Source organism: Staurois parvus, unplaced genomic scaffold (genome assembly GCF_062004578.1).
Source record: "Staurois parvus isolate SC_StPar_1 unplaced genomic scaffold, SC_StPar_1.0 ptg000534l, whole genome shotgun sequence".
Classification (NCBI taxonomy): Eukaryota; Metazoa; Chordata; class Amphibia; order Anura; family Ranidae; genus Staurois; species Staurois parvus.
The window spans coordinates 888,390-903,586 of record NW_028318330.1 but is presented as its reverse complement, the minus strand read 5'-3'; the positions used below and the strand labels follow the sequence as shown (position 1 = coordinate 903,586).

The 15,197-nt window shown below is 44.5% G+C and overlaps 1 protein-coding gene across 1 annotated transcript; it reads right to left on the bottom strand.

Moving 5' to 3' along the window:
• Nucleotides 1-934: 934 nt before the first annotated feature.
• On the bottom strand, nt 935-5,407 carry LOC149451530 (uncharacterized). The gene is made up of 3 exons (XM_089690578.1): nt 5,378-5,407; nt 1,821-2,024; nt 935-1,329 (listed from the first exon to the last, which is right to left on the bottom strand). The coding sequence occupies exons 1-3, from the start codon at nt 5,405-5,407 to the stop codon at nt 1,042-1,044; spliced, it is 522 nt and encodes a 173-aa protein (XP_089546704.1). The 3' UTR covers nt 935-1,041.
• Between the last annotated feature and the right edge of the window lie 9,790 nt (nt 5,408-15,197).

Here is a 15,197-nt window from a genome sequence, read left to right as displayed (position 1 = left end):
GCCCCTGCCCTGAAGCACCCCCCCATGTTAAGGATATGTGGCCTGGTATGGTTCAGGAGGAAGGTGGGCACTCACTAAGGGTCTGGTATTGAGTTTGGAGGGGAAACCATGCATTTCATTTTATTATTTTGGCATCGGGGTTCCCCTCAAAATCCATACCAGACCTGTCACAGCTGTCAGCGTGGAACTTGGCGACCGTCCGCTCCTTGTTTACTGGTTGCTGAGGACAATGGCGGCTGCCCTCTCCTTAACAACAAGCTATTTCCAAGTGTTGCTATGGACACCAGTGGTAAATTACCCGCAGGATTCACTACTAAAAAACAGAATGCAGCATCTTACTACATACTGGGATACGGGAAGATACCGCTTTGTGATTGGAGCCCATAGTCTCTACAAGTCCATGTTCTAGATTCCCCATCCCACCAACCTTGCAATGGGGAGGGATGGTGTGACCTTCCTGTGTGGAATCCCAGGAATACAGAGGACGGGGACATCTCTCTGGTGGGTTCCTGGTATTAGGTGGCTCCATCATATCCTTGTGTCCTTCTGAAAACTCCTCCATCACTCCATACTCCTCATCCTCCTCTTTATACTCTTCTTTAACATCAATATTATCATCCCCGAGGATTCCACTCTGAATGATATAATAAAACATTCATTGTAACAAACATGCTGTGTATAAATCACAACTACCAATAATTGTCATCATCTACCTGATGATGGTGAGGGATGGTGTGACCTTCCTGTGTGGAATCCCAGGAATACAGAGGACGGGGACATCTCTGTGGTGGGTTCCCATGACTGGATCCATCTGTAGGAAACACACACACTGACTGAATCCATTGTTTCTATGTGTTTATCAGATGATGGGGGATCTAGGTGGATCCTCCGTACTGCTCTCTCCTTTACAATAAAGTCTCCTCTTACCCGGTGATGTGAGGGGCGGCTGATTGTCCATCATGACGTCCTTGTAGAGATCCTTGTGTCCTTCTAAATACTCCCACTCCTCCATGGAGAAATAGACAGTGACACCCTGACACCTTATAGGAACCTGACACACACAATGATACAGTCACCATCCAGACACATCCCTTGTCTGTTACTGGAGAATGTCCCAGAATTCCCGGCACCGCTCACCTCTCCTGTCAACAGCTCCATCATCTTCTTGGTGACTTCTAGAATCTTCTGTGTCTTCTGTCTTGTAGGGATCAGGGATGGAGGTGGGGGGATGGTGATGGGATTCTGGATTCTCGAGGATCTTGTGGTCATACGATGAGATCTCCTTCTGGTGTCATTGTCGGTAGATTTCTTCATGACTCCTGTACAGTTCTGTGTGATACAAAGATAAATCTCACTCTCCCATAATCCCTCACTTCTATGGTCAGCTCTAGATTTATTCTCCAGGGATTGGCCACAATGTGCGACTCAGCAAAGGACAGACATCTCCATCCAATGATATGATGACAATGGGGTCAGATTTATAGCTCCTTCTAGAAGTCATATAATAGAGTCACTAATGGTTTACTAGTAAGGCTCACTGACCCACCAGGAAATGTCACCCATGGATTTAGTGGTCAGTGGGCGTGGCATGCTGGTAATCATGGGTCTCACTGATTGGACGAAAGCTGAGATTGTTCTCTTCTATAACCAATGCCGCCATCTTGTTCTATAACCAAATCTCATAGAGTCCGGACACTTTATGTATTCATAGTACTTGTGTGGATGTCGTTATTGATTACAGAACATCAGAAGACTTCAAGTGACTCTGAATCCCTCCCAGTGTACAGCCGAGTCAGATTTAACCCCTTCATTACACTCACCTCTCCAGTCAGCAGGCTGAGGATCTCCAGGGTGAGCTTCAATATCGTCTCATTCCGGGGAAATTCCTTCCTTACAATCTTCACAAAACCCAAAGTCTGCGGATTGTCCATCATGACGTCCTTGTAGAGGTCCTTGTGTCCTTCTAAATACTCCCACTCCTCCATGGAGAAATAGACAGTGACACCCTGACACCTTATAGGAACCTGACACACACAATGATACAGTCACCATCCAGACACATCCCTTGTCTGTTACTGGAGAATGTCCCAGAATTCCCGGCACCGCTCACCTCTCCTGTCAGCAGATGGACCATCATGGTGGTCAGTTCCAGAATCTTCTGCTCTTTCTCCCTCTCAGGTATCAGAGAATGAGATGGAGGCACCATGGTGAGGCTCCGGGTTCTGCTCCATCCTCCTGAGATTGGCTCCCCACTAGACTTCTTCTTTACAACATAATCCTACAGATCAGGAGACAAATAAAACAATATCAACCACCTGACATCATCTAAATGTGTGCAAAAATAAAATGGTCTATTGACCAGAATAGACAAGAGTGATGTCATGTGACCTCCCAGAATCCTCCTCACCTCTCCGGTCAGGTCTGTGTTTTATTAATAGAGATAAGAGTGATGTCATGTGACCTCCCAGAATCCTCCTCACCTCTCCGGTCAGGTCTGTGTTTATTAATAGAGATGAGTGAAGTCATGTGACCTCCCAGAATCCTCCTCACCTCTCCGGTCAGGTCTGTGTTTTATTAATAGAGATAAGAGTGATGTCATGTGACCTCCCAGAATCCTCCTCACCTCTCCGGTCAGGTCTGTGTTTATTAACAGAGATGAGAGTGACGTCATGTGACCTCCCTGAATCCTCCTTACCTCTCCGGTCTGGTCTGTGTCCTATTAATAGAGATGAGAGTGATGTCATGTGACATCCCAGAATCCTCCTCACCTCTCCGGTCAGGTCTGTGTTTTATTAATAGAGATAAGAGTGATGTCATGTGACCTCCCAGAATCCTCCTCACCTCTCCGGTCAGCAGGTAGATGATCTCCAGGGTGAGGTTTAGTATCTTCTCAGTCATGTGACTCCGGTCCCCCTCCATCCTCATTGGTGCCATCATGTGATCTATACAGGTCTCCTTGTAGACGGATAACTTTGGGAAATGAAAGTAAGAATGATTTGGATGGTATTGGTCACACAATAATAGGATGTGGATGTGAGGGGGGAATAGGAGGGTTGCTGGACATTGAAGAACTACTCCCCCCATGGGAAGACATTTTGTTTGGACTGTTTAGTGTTTACTACAATTTTGAGGTCCGGGGACCCTTTTCTCTGTTGGGTTTGTTTGGTCTCTGAACTGGTTTTGATGAGTTTTAGATCTGCAGACAAGGAATGATAAATCTGATCCTTCCTATGACTAGTTTGCTCTGAGGCAGTGCTGTGAGGTCAATGTCGGCTCATCATGCAGGGATGGTCACTTTACATCACCCGACGCCCGGGATATGTAGTTCTGGGGGCCGGGCAAGTATTGTTTTTAATCTTTATCCCTGCTGAGGGCAAGCCGCAGGGCTCTCCTTTCAGGTGCCAGCCTCTGCCACCCCGTCTGTGTGATCCTCTCCTGTACCTACTATGCTTCCCCGGCTCTGCTTGCCCATCTGTGGGCCCGGGTCAGTGGGTGTCGGTGGGTAGAGGGGACGGAGGAGAGCGGACATGTTCACTCCCTTCTTGTCCTGACCCAGAAGTGACGTTATGACAGATTTCCCGACCATTGAGGCCGGCAAAGAATGTAATGCGGTGCGATGTGCGCTACATTACATCCAATGGAGTACAGGGGAGACATTGGGGGTCTTTTAGACCCTGGATGTCTCAATAAAGAGAACCTCTCATCAAAAGTCATCTCATAGAGGACTTTGTCCCCTTAAGTAAAATTTTTTTTTAAATGCAAAGAATTAAAGTTACACCCAAGTACATAACTCCTCCCCTTAAAACATGTTAAGGCCCCCCACCCCCACATATATGCACCCCCAAACGTAAGAGCACACGCTGGAGCGCCTACACGTGATAACATTGATTGTGATACACGTTACATATCGCCGATCACACCAGAATGAGAGGATAATTCTAGGAGCAGACCTCCTCCGTACTCTATACTGATGACCTAGAAGGGGCTATAAATGTGTCCCCTATAGATAATACCGGGACTAAAGGTTGTCACCATTTCAGCACACACAACTTAAGGTTTGACATGTTGGATATCTATTTACTCGCTGCAACCTCGGCTTTTATATTTTTACACATAAATGGGTCATTTATTGCTTTTTGTGCCCTGAAATCAGCTTAAGTGTATTTTTTTGTGAAATTTGGCATTTCCTAGACTTTGTGATAATATTTTGTGACATAAAAATTAGAACTGCCACTATTTAAGTCTCTACTTTTAGAAAACCTAAATTTTGGGGGTTTTGTGTCATCTTCAGGATAAAATGATTTTTTAAATGTGCAAGAAATGTAAAAACGGCTCTGGGAGTGAAAGGGAGAAAGGATAAGCCGGACACTCCCCTTTCCTGAGGAGCAGCCAATCGGTTCTCATTACACTGCAAGGTCTCTCCCCTCCCTGCTAGTCCCCGGGTGCGGTGCTGGAGACAGGCGGGGGAGGGGAGGAGGAGATAAACAGCGCAATGTTACACATATTAAATGTTTTAGTCGCTATAAAGCCCCATTTATTTTTTAAACCCCAGATATTCCTAAACGCACCTCAGATTTATATACATTTTTTGTTACAAAGGAATGTTTTCTTCCTCCTGAGCAGCAATGTAAGGGGCTCTATGCTCCATACTCCTGACCCCGGCACTCCATCATTGTGTTGGCTGCATAGTGTAATGATTGCCCATTGGCTGCCTGTGTAGTGTCATCATTGCCCTTTGTAGGCCATGTATGGTCAGGATGGTCCTTGTCTTGTCTATTTATTGTCAGTGCTGTTTGTTTAGAGGACCATATTACTAGAATTTATCTCCACAATGAGGAGAATGTTCCGGCCCCGGAAGTGGGGGAATGTTCTGCCCCTGAAGGGGTTCATCTGGGTTCCCACACTATATATGTGTGTATCATCATCTGCTGGAGATAAAAGACGTCACAGTGACTATGGAGGAAGAGGACGGACATGACTATGGAGGAAGAGGACGGACGTGACTATGGAGGAAGAGGACGGACATGACTATGGAGGAAGAGGACAGACATGACTATGGAGGAAGAGGACGGACGTGACTATGGAGGAAGAGGACGGATGGACGTGACTATGGAGGAAGAGGACGGACATGACTATGGAGGAAGAGGACAGACATGATGATGGAGGAAGAGGATGGACGTGACTATGGAGGAAGAGGATGGACGTGACTATGGAGGAAGAGGATGGACGTGACTATGGAGGAAGAGGATGGATGTGACTATGGAGGAAGAGGACGGACATGACGGGGGGTTACTGGGTGTAAATAGGAAATAACATCTTATTATCTCCTCTGCTGTCACGGCCAGTAATGTCTCCTCTCTGCTTCCTCTGGACTCACCTCTCCAAATGCCCTGTCTTTACCTGACATCACTTCCTATCTGTACCTGACATCACTTCCTGTCTGTACCTGACATCACTTCCTGTCTGTATTCCATAGAGAAGTCCTGTCTGGAGAGAAATGAGATCACCATCTTGTGGAGTTCATAGGAACTGCAGCCCGAGAAACGTCCCCTAATAACATTCCAGCATTGTATCTACCTTACAGAGATACCAGGGAAGATCAAAAAGAACTAAAAAAAGTAAGAAACAATAAACCTAACTCTTATGCAACCAACTATTTATATAATATATTTTACTACAGATAGAAAAGTCTTAAAGACACAGAACACAAGATAAAAACAAAGGTATACATAATAAAACAGAGACCTCCAAAACAGATCTTTTTTGGTAAAAAAAATGCAGAAATACATCCTAAAGTATAATAATATCTATCAATCCACTGATAATGAGGATGTTAGACATAAATGACAAGGATGTAATGGTCACAGAGGAATGGTGGTGGAGATCTCTCAAAGTAAGAACACTTCCTTGAATGGTTCTATAAATAAAGAATGAATCCTGGAGGGAATAAAGCTGTAAAGCAATAAATAATATATAAACTGGGCCATCCACTTCATCCATAAAGACATTGTGATTGAAGATCTTCTAGATCACATAGAAGGAGGACTCATCCATGATTTCATACATTTGTTTGGAAGGATAGAACAATCCTCAGAAGGGAACATGTAGGATGACAGGAAAGGCTCCTGACTGGTGAGATCCTCCAAACATAATGATGACATCCATGAACTGGAGCGAGCTCGTTGGGGTGATAAAGCCAATCTGGAAACACTGTGTAGACGTTCTCCAAGAACTCAGCACACTCCAGGTGTGGAGAAAGTCTCCAGGTGGGTTTAGTCTGTCATTTATCATAGGTAGAAATGTCCACACATGGACTTCCACAGGGACCCCCAGACTACATATAGAACCTGTACAGTGTCCCCTGTAATGAATTGCTTCCCCCCAGGCCTATAGCAGAATGACAGCTGAGCGGGATCTCTCCCATCCTGGGTGGACATCATATGAAGTCCTCCAAGTCTAGTGGCTCTGCTGTATCTTGATATGTCACCTGCTGTGTCCACCAGATGACAGATCATTGTACCAGGCCAGCCCAGTACCATGTGATTGCTATGACCAATCACAGTGATCACATGACAGTTGTACACAATGAATGGCTTTCATTCATAACCATTCATTGTGTACTATTGTGATGGTCTCTGTGATTTATCACTGGCTCACTACCTCTACTGGAAATGTATTCCAAGCATCTACTACTCTTTCAGTAAAATAATACTTTCTGAGATTAGTTGTGAACTTTCCTCCAGTTAGTTGGAGGTCATGTCCCGTGTTCTTCATTTTGGTTTCATATTGAAAATCCTGCCCTCCTGAACCTTCTTCACTCCCTTGTTGTATGTAAAGGTTTCAGTCATGTCTCCCCTTTCCCTTCTCTCCTCCAGACTGGACATGTTACGTTCCTGAAGTCTCTCCTCATATCACTATTTGTATTCCCCATCTCTGGACTCGTTCTATCTTATCAATACCTTTATGTAAGTGAGGTCTCCAGAACTGGACACAGTATTCTACATGAGGTTGCTGGTGACCCCTCCAGTGATAGATCTATATAGAGGAATCGGGACCTCCTTCCTCCTGCCGGTGACCCCTCTAGTGATATAAAGATCTATATAGAATAATGAGGACCTCCTTCCTCCTGCCAGTGACCCCTTTAGTGATATAAAGATCTATATAGAGGAATCAGGACCTTCTTCCTCCTGCCAGTGACCCCTCTAGTGATATAAAGATCTATATAGAGGAATCAGGACCTCCTTCCTCCTGCCAGTGACCCCTTTAGTGATATAAAGATCTCTATAGGGGAATCAGGACCTTCTTCCTCCTGCCGGTGACCCCTCTAGCAATATAAAGATCTATATAGAGGAATCAGGACCTCCTTCTGTGATGATTGTGTGCAATAGAGGCATAGACGTTGTACATGACAGCCATCTTGTTAGGTTTCAGCCATGTTCCCTTCTGTCCTCCCTCATCCCTTTGTCCATGGAATGCATAGCTACAAGTTGACGGAGGTCCACAGGATCTTTTATCCTAAATAAAACACAGATAGATCAGCTCCAGGGCTGTAAACCTCTAATTAGTCTGGTTCCAGGGGGTCTGCTGGAAAACCACTTCCCTCTGCCCGGTTGTAAAACAATAACTCAGTCAGTCATGACCTGTTAGGCTATTAGGGCAGAGCGTGCCATAAAACGTACATTCCACAAGAGTCATTTTTCATACAATTTATAAACTTCAGCAGGAACTGGGCACATTAATATGAAGTATATATACAGATAGATCATTTTAATATGAGTCACACAAGACCTTACATTACTATGTTAGTGCCTACAAGAGAGAAGAAGCAGTCTCTTTCCTCCTGGGTGACAAGGGTACGCTATGTTTGGTATCTTTGTGTTACGAACAGGGGCGGACTGACAACTCATGGGGCCCCTGGGCAATAGGGGATCATGGGGCCCCTGTGTCCTTGCCCAAACTCAAAAAAGCCTATGAAAAAGGTACCAGGGGAATCTCATGGGGCCCCCTACTCACCCCGAGCCCTCGGGCAGTGCCCGAGTTTCCAAATGGTCAGTCCACCCCTGGTTCGGAATATATTTCTAAATATTAATCTGCCAGTTGCAAGGATGCTACCTGTACCTATTGAAGGTTATTGACCTTAGTATGAAATTGTAAGGGATTTGGTCATAACCTTGGTTACCGCCTAACACCCATCCCAAACTGGATGATTGGTCATTTGTTCTCAGGAGACACCCCTTTAATATGGTAGAAAAAGACTGACAGCCTGGAGAAGACAGCTCTCATTTAACATCAATCAGAAAACATCTAACAGACTTGAGAGCCAAGGCAATCTTTTTGTTCGGACAATTGGACTCTGCTCAAACCAAGGATATTGCAAGTATCCTGCCTTCTGAACTCCTTTCTTTTATTTCTCTGTTGTTTTATTGCTCTCTTTATATCTTTGTCACATCTTTATTTGTAAATATTTTTATTGCACCATTTTGACCTTTTTAGTAATAAATCCTATTTTCTGAAAAGTGTTGAACTGTCTCTAAAGCTTTTAATGCAAATTAAAGAATCTCTGACCATGGAAGAGTGCTCCTGTATGTGATAATCCTCTGAATATCCCTGTCCCTGGAAGAGTGTTCCTGTATATAATAATCCTCTGAATATCCCTGTCCCTGGAAGAGTGTTCCTGTATGTGATAATCCTCTGAATATCCCTGTCCCTGGAAGAGTGTTCCTGTATATAATAATCCTCTGAATATCCCTGTCCCTGGAAGAGTGTTCCTGTATATAATAATCCTCTGAATATCCCTGTCCCTGGAAGAGTGTTCCTGTATATAATAATCCTCTGAATATCCCTGTCCCTGGAAGAGTGTTCCTGTATATAATAATCCTCTGAATATCCCTGTCCCTGGAAGAGTGTTCCTGTATATAATAATCCTCTGAATATCCCTGTCCCTGGAAGAGTGTTCCTGTATGTGATAATCCTCTGAATATCCCTGTCCCTGGAAGAGTGTTCCTGTATATAATAATCCTCTGAATATCCCTGTCCCTGGAAGAGTGTTCCTGTATATAATAATCCTCTGAATATCCCTGTCCCTGGAAGAGTGTTCCTGTATATAATAATCCTCTGAATATCCCTGTCCCTGGAAGAGTGTTCCTGTATATAATAATCCTCTGAATATCCCTGTCCCTGGAAGAGTGTTCCTGTATATAATAATCCTCTGAATATCCCTGTCCCTGGAAGAGTGTTCCTGTATGTAATAATCTTCTGAATATCCCTGTCTGAGGTGACAGTGTGTATTACAGACACTTATACTAATATCATAGTGTTACTGCTAAGATTTCTGAGTTTCCTCCTTCTCTGTAAAAAGGTGGTGGTGGCAGTGTGAAGGGTTAATTGCGTAATTAACCAGTAACAATCGCTCTCAGGCTGCTGGCACATAGATTGTAGTCCCACAAGCTGGAAAACCTTTGTTCAGGGCGCAACTGAGAGTGGCATTGTTACGCAAGTGGCAGATCGGCTGGTCCTTCGGTCACGAGTTGGTGAGAAGGGCTGAGGTCGGATGCCGCATTCTGTCATACCTTCCTCCCGCTGGTGACCCCTCTAGTGATGCATCCTAGAATTCTATTTGCTTTCCCCACTGCCTGGCCATGCTGTTTGTTCATTTTGCAATCATCTGAAATAAGTACCCAAAATCCTTTTCTTCTGAAGTGCTGGCCAACACTGTACCCCAATGTTGTACTTTCTCAAGGGATTCATTTTCCCTAGGTGCATTATTTTAGATTTGAAATATTGAACTGCAATTTCCACTTTTTTACCAATCTTCCTGCAATGCTAAATCCTGTTCCATGTTACAGACACCTCCAGGGATATCCTCCCTATTACACACCTTTGTGTCATCAGCAAAGAGACATCCCCTTACCCAACAACCCTTTAGTTCTATCACTTACATATAGATTACATAGAACAGGTCCCAGTACAGAACCTTGGGGTACACCACTAGTGACTGGTCTCTGTTCTGAGTGAACCCCATTTACAACCACACTCTGGTATCTATCATTTAGCCAACTGCACATCCACTGAACCCCCCAAGGGCTAAGTCCTAGCTTGTCCAACTTCTGTATTAGATCATTATGTGGAACTGTATCACATGCCTTGCTGGAATCAAGATATTCTATGTCCACAGCACCACCCTGGTCCAAAACATTGGTGATATAGTCAAAAAGTCCAATCAGTCGAGTCTGCCATGGTCTGCCCCCAGTAAAGCCATGCTGCTTTGGATCCAGCAAGTTGTGTAGATGATCAATGATCCTTCCTTTCAGGAGTGATTCCATTAACTTGACTACCACCGATGTTAGACTCACTGGCCTGTAATTGTCGGCTTCTACCTTGCTGCCCTTCTTGGATGGAACACACTGTGCACTCCATTACATGAACAACATTGGGAGTGCTGCAATCATCATCTGATCAGGATACACAGGGATATGAGCCAATAGTAGATCAGCAGGTGTCTACAGGTTACCACCCCACAGGGTTATGAGCCAATCGTAGATCAACAGGTGCCTACAGGATACCACCCCATAGGGTTATGAGCCAATCGTAGATCAACAGGTGCCTACAGGATACCACCACACAGGGTTATGAGCCAATCGTAGCTCACCAGGTGCCTACAGGTTACCACCCTACAGGGATATAAGCCAATCGTAGATCAGCAGGTGCCTACAGGTTACCACCCCACAGGGTTATGAGCCAATCGTAGATCATCAGGTGCCTACAGGTTACCACCCCACAGGGTTATGAGCCAATCATAGATCACCAGGTGCCTATAGGTTACCACCACACAAGGTTATGAGCCAATCGTAGATCACCAGGTTGTCGGAACTGTTCTGGCTCACAGAATGAAACAGGAAGGCTGAACTTATCATCTCTACATGGACATGCTGGAAGCCATTTTGTTCTGTATATTCTATTTCATGGTTTCTGAACACAGATTCTAAGAGCATTCCAAGGTGGTTACAGCTTATGTTCCCAGGTTATAAATCTGGGGGGAGGTATGGTGGGATCAGACGGCTACAAGATGAAGACTAGACATGACACCAAGTGGTAAGATAAATGGATGAGTCCATGTCTAGATTGAACAAAGGACACAAGAACTGGTCACAATGATTATTTCCCATGATCCTCTGGAAAGAGTGCATATTATACCTTACATTGTATATGATGTTATTATTATGTGACAGGAATATCTGATCCAAAAATGTCAATTATATTATTATTAGTATTACATGAAGTGAATGCTTGCTTACTTATGTCATCCAGGTTTATATTACTAGATTCCATTTCCACATATATTTTTTTTATATGAAATGGGTTGACAATGAATACAGTTGTGTTCAAAATAATAGCAGTGTGTTGAAAAAAGTGACTAAAGCTGAAAATCCTTCTAATCCTTTTCTTTCCATCCACACAAATGCATTGGGAAGACGACACATTCTATTCCAAATCAAAACATGAAGAAAAATACATCAAATTTGTGTTGTTCCTCTAAAAAAATGGAAGAAAAGTGAATATTAGACGGTTCAAAAAAATCACAGTGTTTGTATTCTTCTTTACAAACTCCAACATTCACTATATAAACTGAGAAATGTTTGAAGATTTTGCTTTCCTTTGAATGACTTCATGAATATTTGGTTGTAGTCGCACTGTTTCTGAGAACTGCTGTACATCTGTGTTGCATGGAGTCACCCAACTTCTGGCCCCTGTGATCAGATATTCCAGCCCAGGATGATTGGACCACATTCCACAGTTCTTCTCTATTTCTTGGTTTTGCCTCAGAAACGGCATTTTTGATGTCACCCCACAAGTTTTCTATTGGATGAAGATCCGGGGATTGGGCTGGTCACTCCATAACGTCCATCTTGTTGGTCTGGAACCAAGATGTTGCCCGTTTACTGGTGTGTTTGGGGTGGTTGTCTTGTTGGAACCCCCATTTCAAGGGCATTTCCTCTTCAGCATAAGGCAGCATGACCTCTTCAAGTATTCTGATGGATTCAAACTGATCCATGATCCCTGGTATGCGATAAATAGGCCCAACACCGTAGTATGAGAAACATCCCCATATCATGATGCTTGCACCACCATGCTTCACGGTCTTCACAGTGTACTGTGGCTTGAATTCAGTGTTGGGGGGTCGTCTGACAAACTGTCTCCGCCCACTAGACCCAAAAAGAACAATCTTACTTTCATCAGTCCACAAAATGTTGCGCCATTTCTCTTTAGGCCGGTCAATGTGCTCTTTGGCAGATTGTAACCTCTTCAGCACACGTCTTTTTTCCAACAGTGGGACTTTGCGGGGACTTCTTGCAGATAGCTTGGCTTCACATCGGCGTCTTCTAATTGTAACAGTCCTCACAGGGAACGTCACACCTTCTTTCATCTTCCTGGAGCTGATTGTTGGCTGAGTCCTCACAGGGACCGTCACACCTTCTTTCATCTTCCTGGAGCTGATTGTTGGCTGAGTCCGCGCCATTTTGGCTATTCTTCTATCCATTCCAATGGTAGTTTTTCGCTTTCTTCCACATCTTTCAGGTTTGGTTGCCATTTTAAAGCATTTGCCATCATTTTAGCTGAGCAGCCGATCATTTTCTGCACTTCTTTATATGTTTTCCCCTCTCCAATCAACTGTTTAATCAAGGTACGCTGTTCTTCTAAACAATGTCTGGAATGACCCATTTCCTCAGAATTTCAGAGAGAAATGCACTGTAACCAGCATGTCCAACATTTGCTGCCTTCCTTCCTTAAATAAGGGCAATAATTGCCGCCTGTTTTTCAAAGAATGAATGACCTCAGAAACCTCGGAAACCACTAAGCAACTTCTTCACTCACTGGTTATCTCTCGCCTTGACTATTGTAACTCCCTCCTCATTGGCCAACCTCATCGCAGGCTATCCCCTCTTCAGTCTATTATGAATGCTGCTGCCAGACTCATCCACCTTACTAACCATTCTGTATCTGCCACCCCTCTCTGCCAATCCCTCCACTGGCCTCCACCCCTCTCTGCCAATCCCTCCACTGGCCTCCATTCAGTGTCCTCCACCCCTCTCTTCCAATCCCTCCACTGGCCTCCACTCAGTGTCCTCCACCCCTCTCTGCCAATCCCTCCACTGGCCTCCATTCAGTGTCCTCCACCCCTCTCTGCCAATCCCTCCACTGGCCTCCATTCAGTGTCTTTCACCCCTCTCTGCCATTCCCTCCACTGGCCCCTGTCACGATCGTAGCGTCAGACCCCAGACCTTCTCACCAAACTGGTGACCGAAGGACTAGCCGATCTAACCCACGATGTGATGTGCCTAACAATGCCACACCCAGCTGCACCCTGCACAACGATTGTCCAGCTAATGGACCACAGATCGATGTACCGGCAGCCTGAGCGATTGTTACTGGGTCAGGGTAATTACACAATTAACCCTTCACATTCCCACTACCTCCTTTTTATACAGAGAAAGAGGAAACTCAGCAATCTCAGCAAAAACACTATAATTATTGAAATAATCATCTGCGTAACACAGGCCTGTTATACAGAGGGTTAAACAAACAGTAGCGTCTCTTTAGAGGCAGGAATTTGTAAATTGCAATAAAGCGCTATAGAAACAGTTCAACACGTTCGAAAAGAAAGATTTATTACTAAAAGGTCAAATGGGTGCAATAAAATATTTATAGAAAAAGATGTAACTAAGATATATATATAAACATACAGAGACCAACAGCACAGCAAAGAGATATCAGAGAGAGGTGAAAGGGTTAAAGGACTTGCCAAAGTCCTGCGTTAGCAGATCCAAGTTTCAGAGCAAGAGGGTATGTGTCTCGCAGGTGGTATTGATGTTATAAATGGGAGACGTCTTCAACTTACTAATCTTAGGTCTGACAGCCCAATTTGTAGTTCCCCAGTAGGGGGTAGCTCTGACGCCACGGAGCAATACCCTGTGTAGGCATGGAGGTCTGGGTGTCGACCTAAACTAGAGCCAAAATCTCATATCTCATGTAGTTCATATTTGGGCTTATAACTTTTCCTATGCACAATTGAAATTCCACCCCATGGGTAGATTATTATGCAGACAAGTCTGAGGATTGATTAGAGATGAAATATGTAATTATATACTGAACGGTTCTCGTGATCTATATTTCTGCTTTCCTGCATGTCCGAGACAAGGCGAGTGACCCATCAAACTGTTCGCCTGCTCATTGTCCATCTGATGACATATCCGGTTTTTATGTACGTCTCTCATATTCCAAGATATAAGACATAGGGGAAAAATGGATTTACCAGACGTTATCTGATTCTGTCACCTACGCTAAGTTAGGTTTTATGAGGTTAGAATCTCTTTCAACTTCTGAGAAAGCTTGCCTTATCTCTTAGGAGGTATGAAATGGCACAGCTTTTCCGAGACAGCTAGGCACCTAGCTCAGGGATGTTGATAGCTCTGGGGTTCCCTGCTGCCTTAGCCTGCCAGTGACCCACAACCAGCACACACACACACGCTGGCCAAATGTCTCCTCTCAGAGAGAGGGAGGGGGAGGGAAGAATAAGGGAGAAATGGATACTCTTAACAAAATGGAGTCTGCGTCCTTCACTGTGTGTTGCACACGTTTGCGACAGCCCCCACTCAGTGTTCTCCATCCCTCTCTGCCAATCCCTCCACTGGCCTCCACTGAGTGTCCTCCACCCCTCTCTGCCAATCCCTCCACTGGCTTCCCATTGCCCAACGGATAAAATTCAAAACACTAACAATAACATATAAAGCCATTTATAACTCCGCCCCAAATTACATCACCGATCTTGTCTCCAAATATCACCCAAACCATCCTCTCTGCTCCTCCCACGACCTACTGCTCTCTAGCTCCCTTGTCTCCTCCTCCCATGCTTGTCTCCAGGACTTCTCCAGAGATTCCCCCATCCTCTGGAACTCTCTACCCCAATTTATCAGACTATCGCCTACTCTGTTAACTTTTAGACGATCTCTGAAAACCGATCTCTTCAATGAAGCCTATCCTGCCCTCAGCTAATACTGGAATCTTCTACTCCTCCTACCAGTCCATCCCCCACAGTTATTACCTTTTGTATCACTAGCCCCTCCCTCTTAGATTGTAAGCTCCCAGGATCAGACCCTCCTTTCTCTCTTGTATTGAACTGTATTGTTGCTGTATTGTCT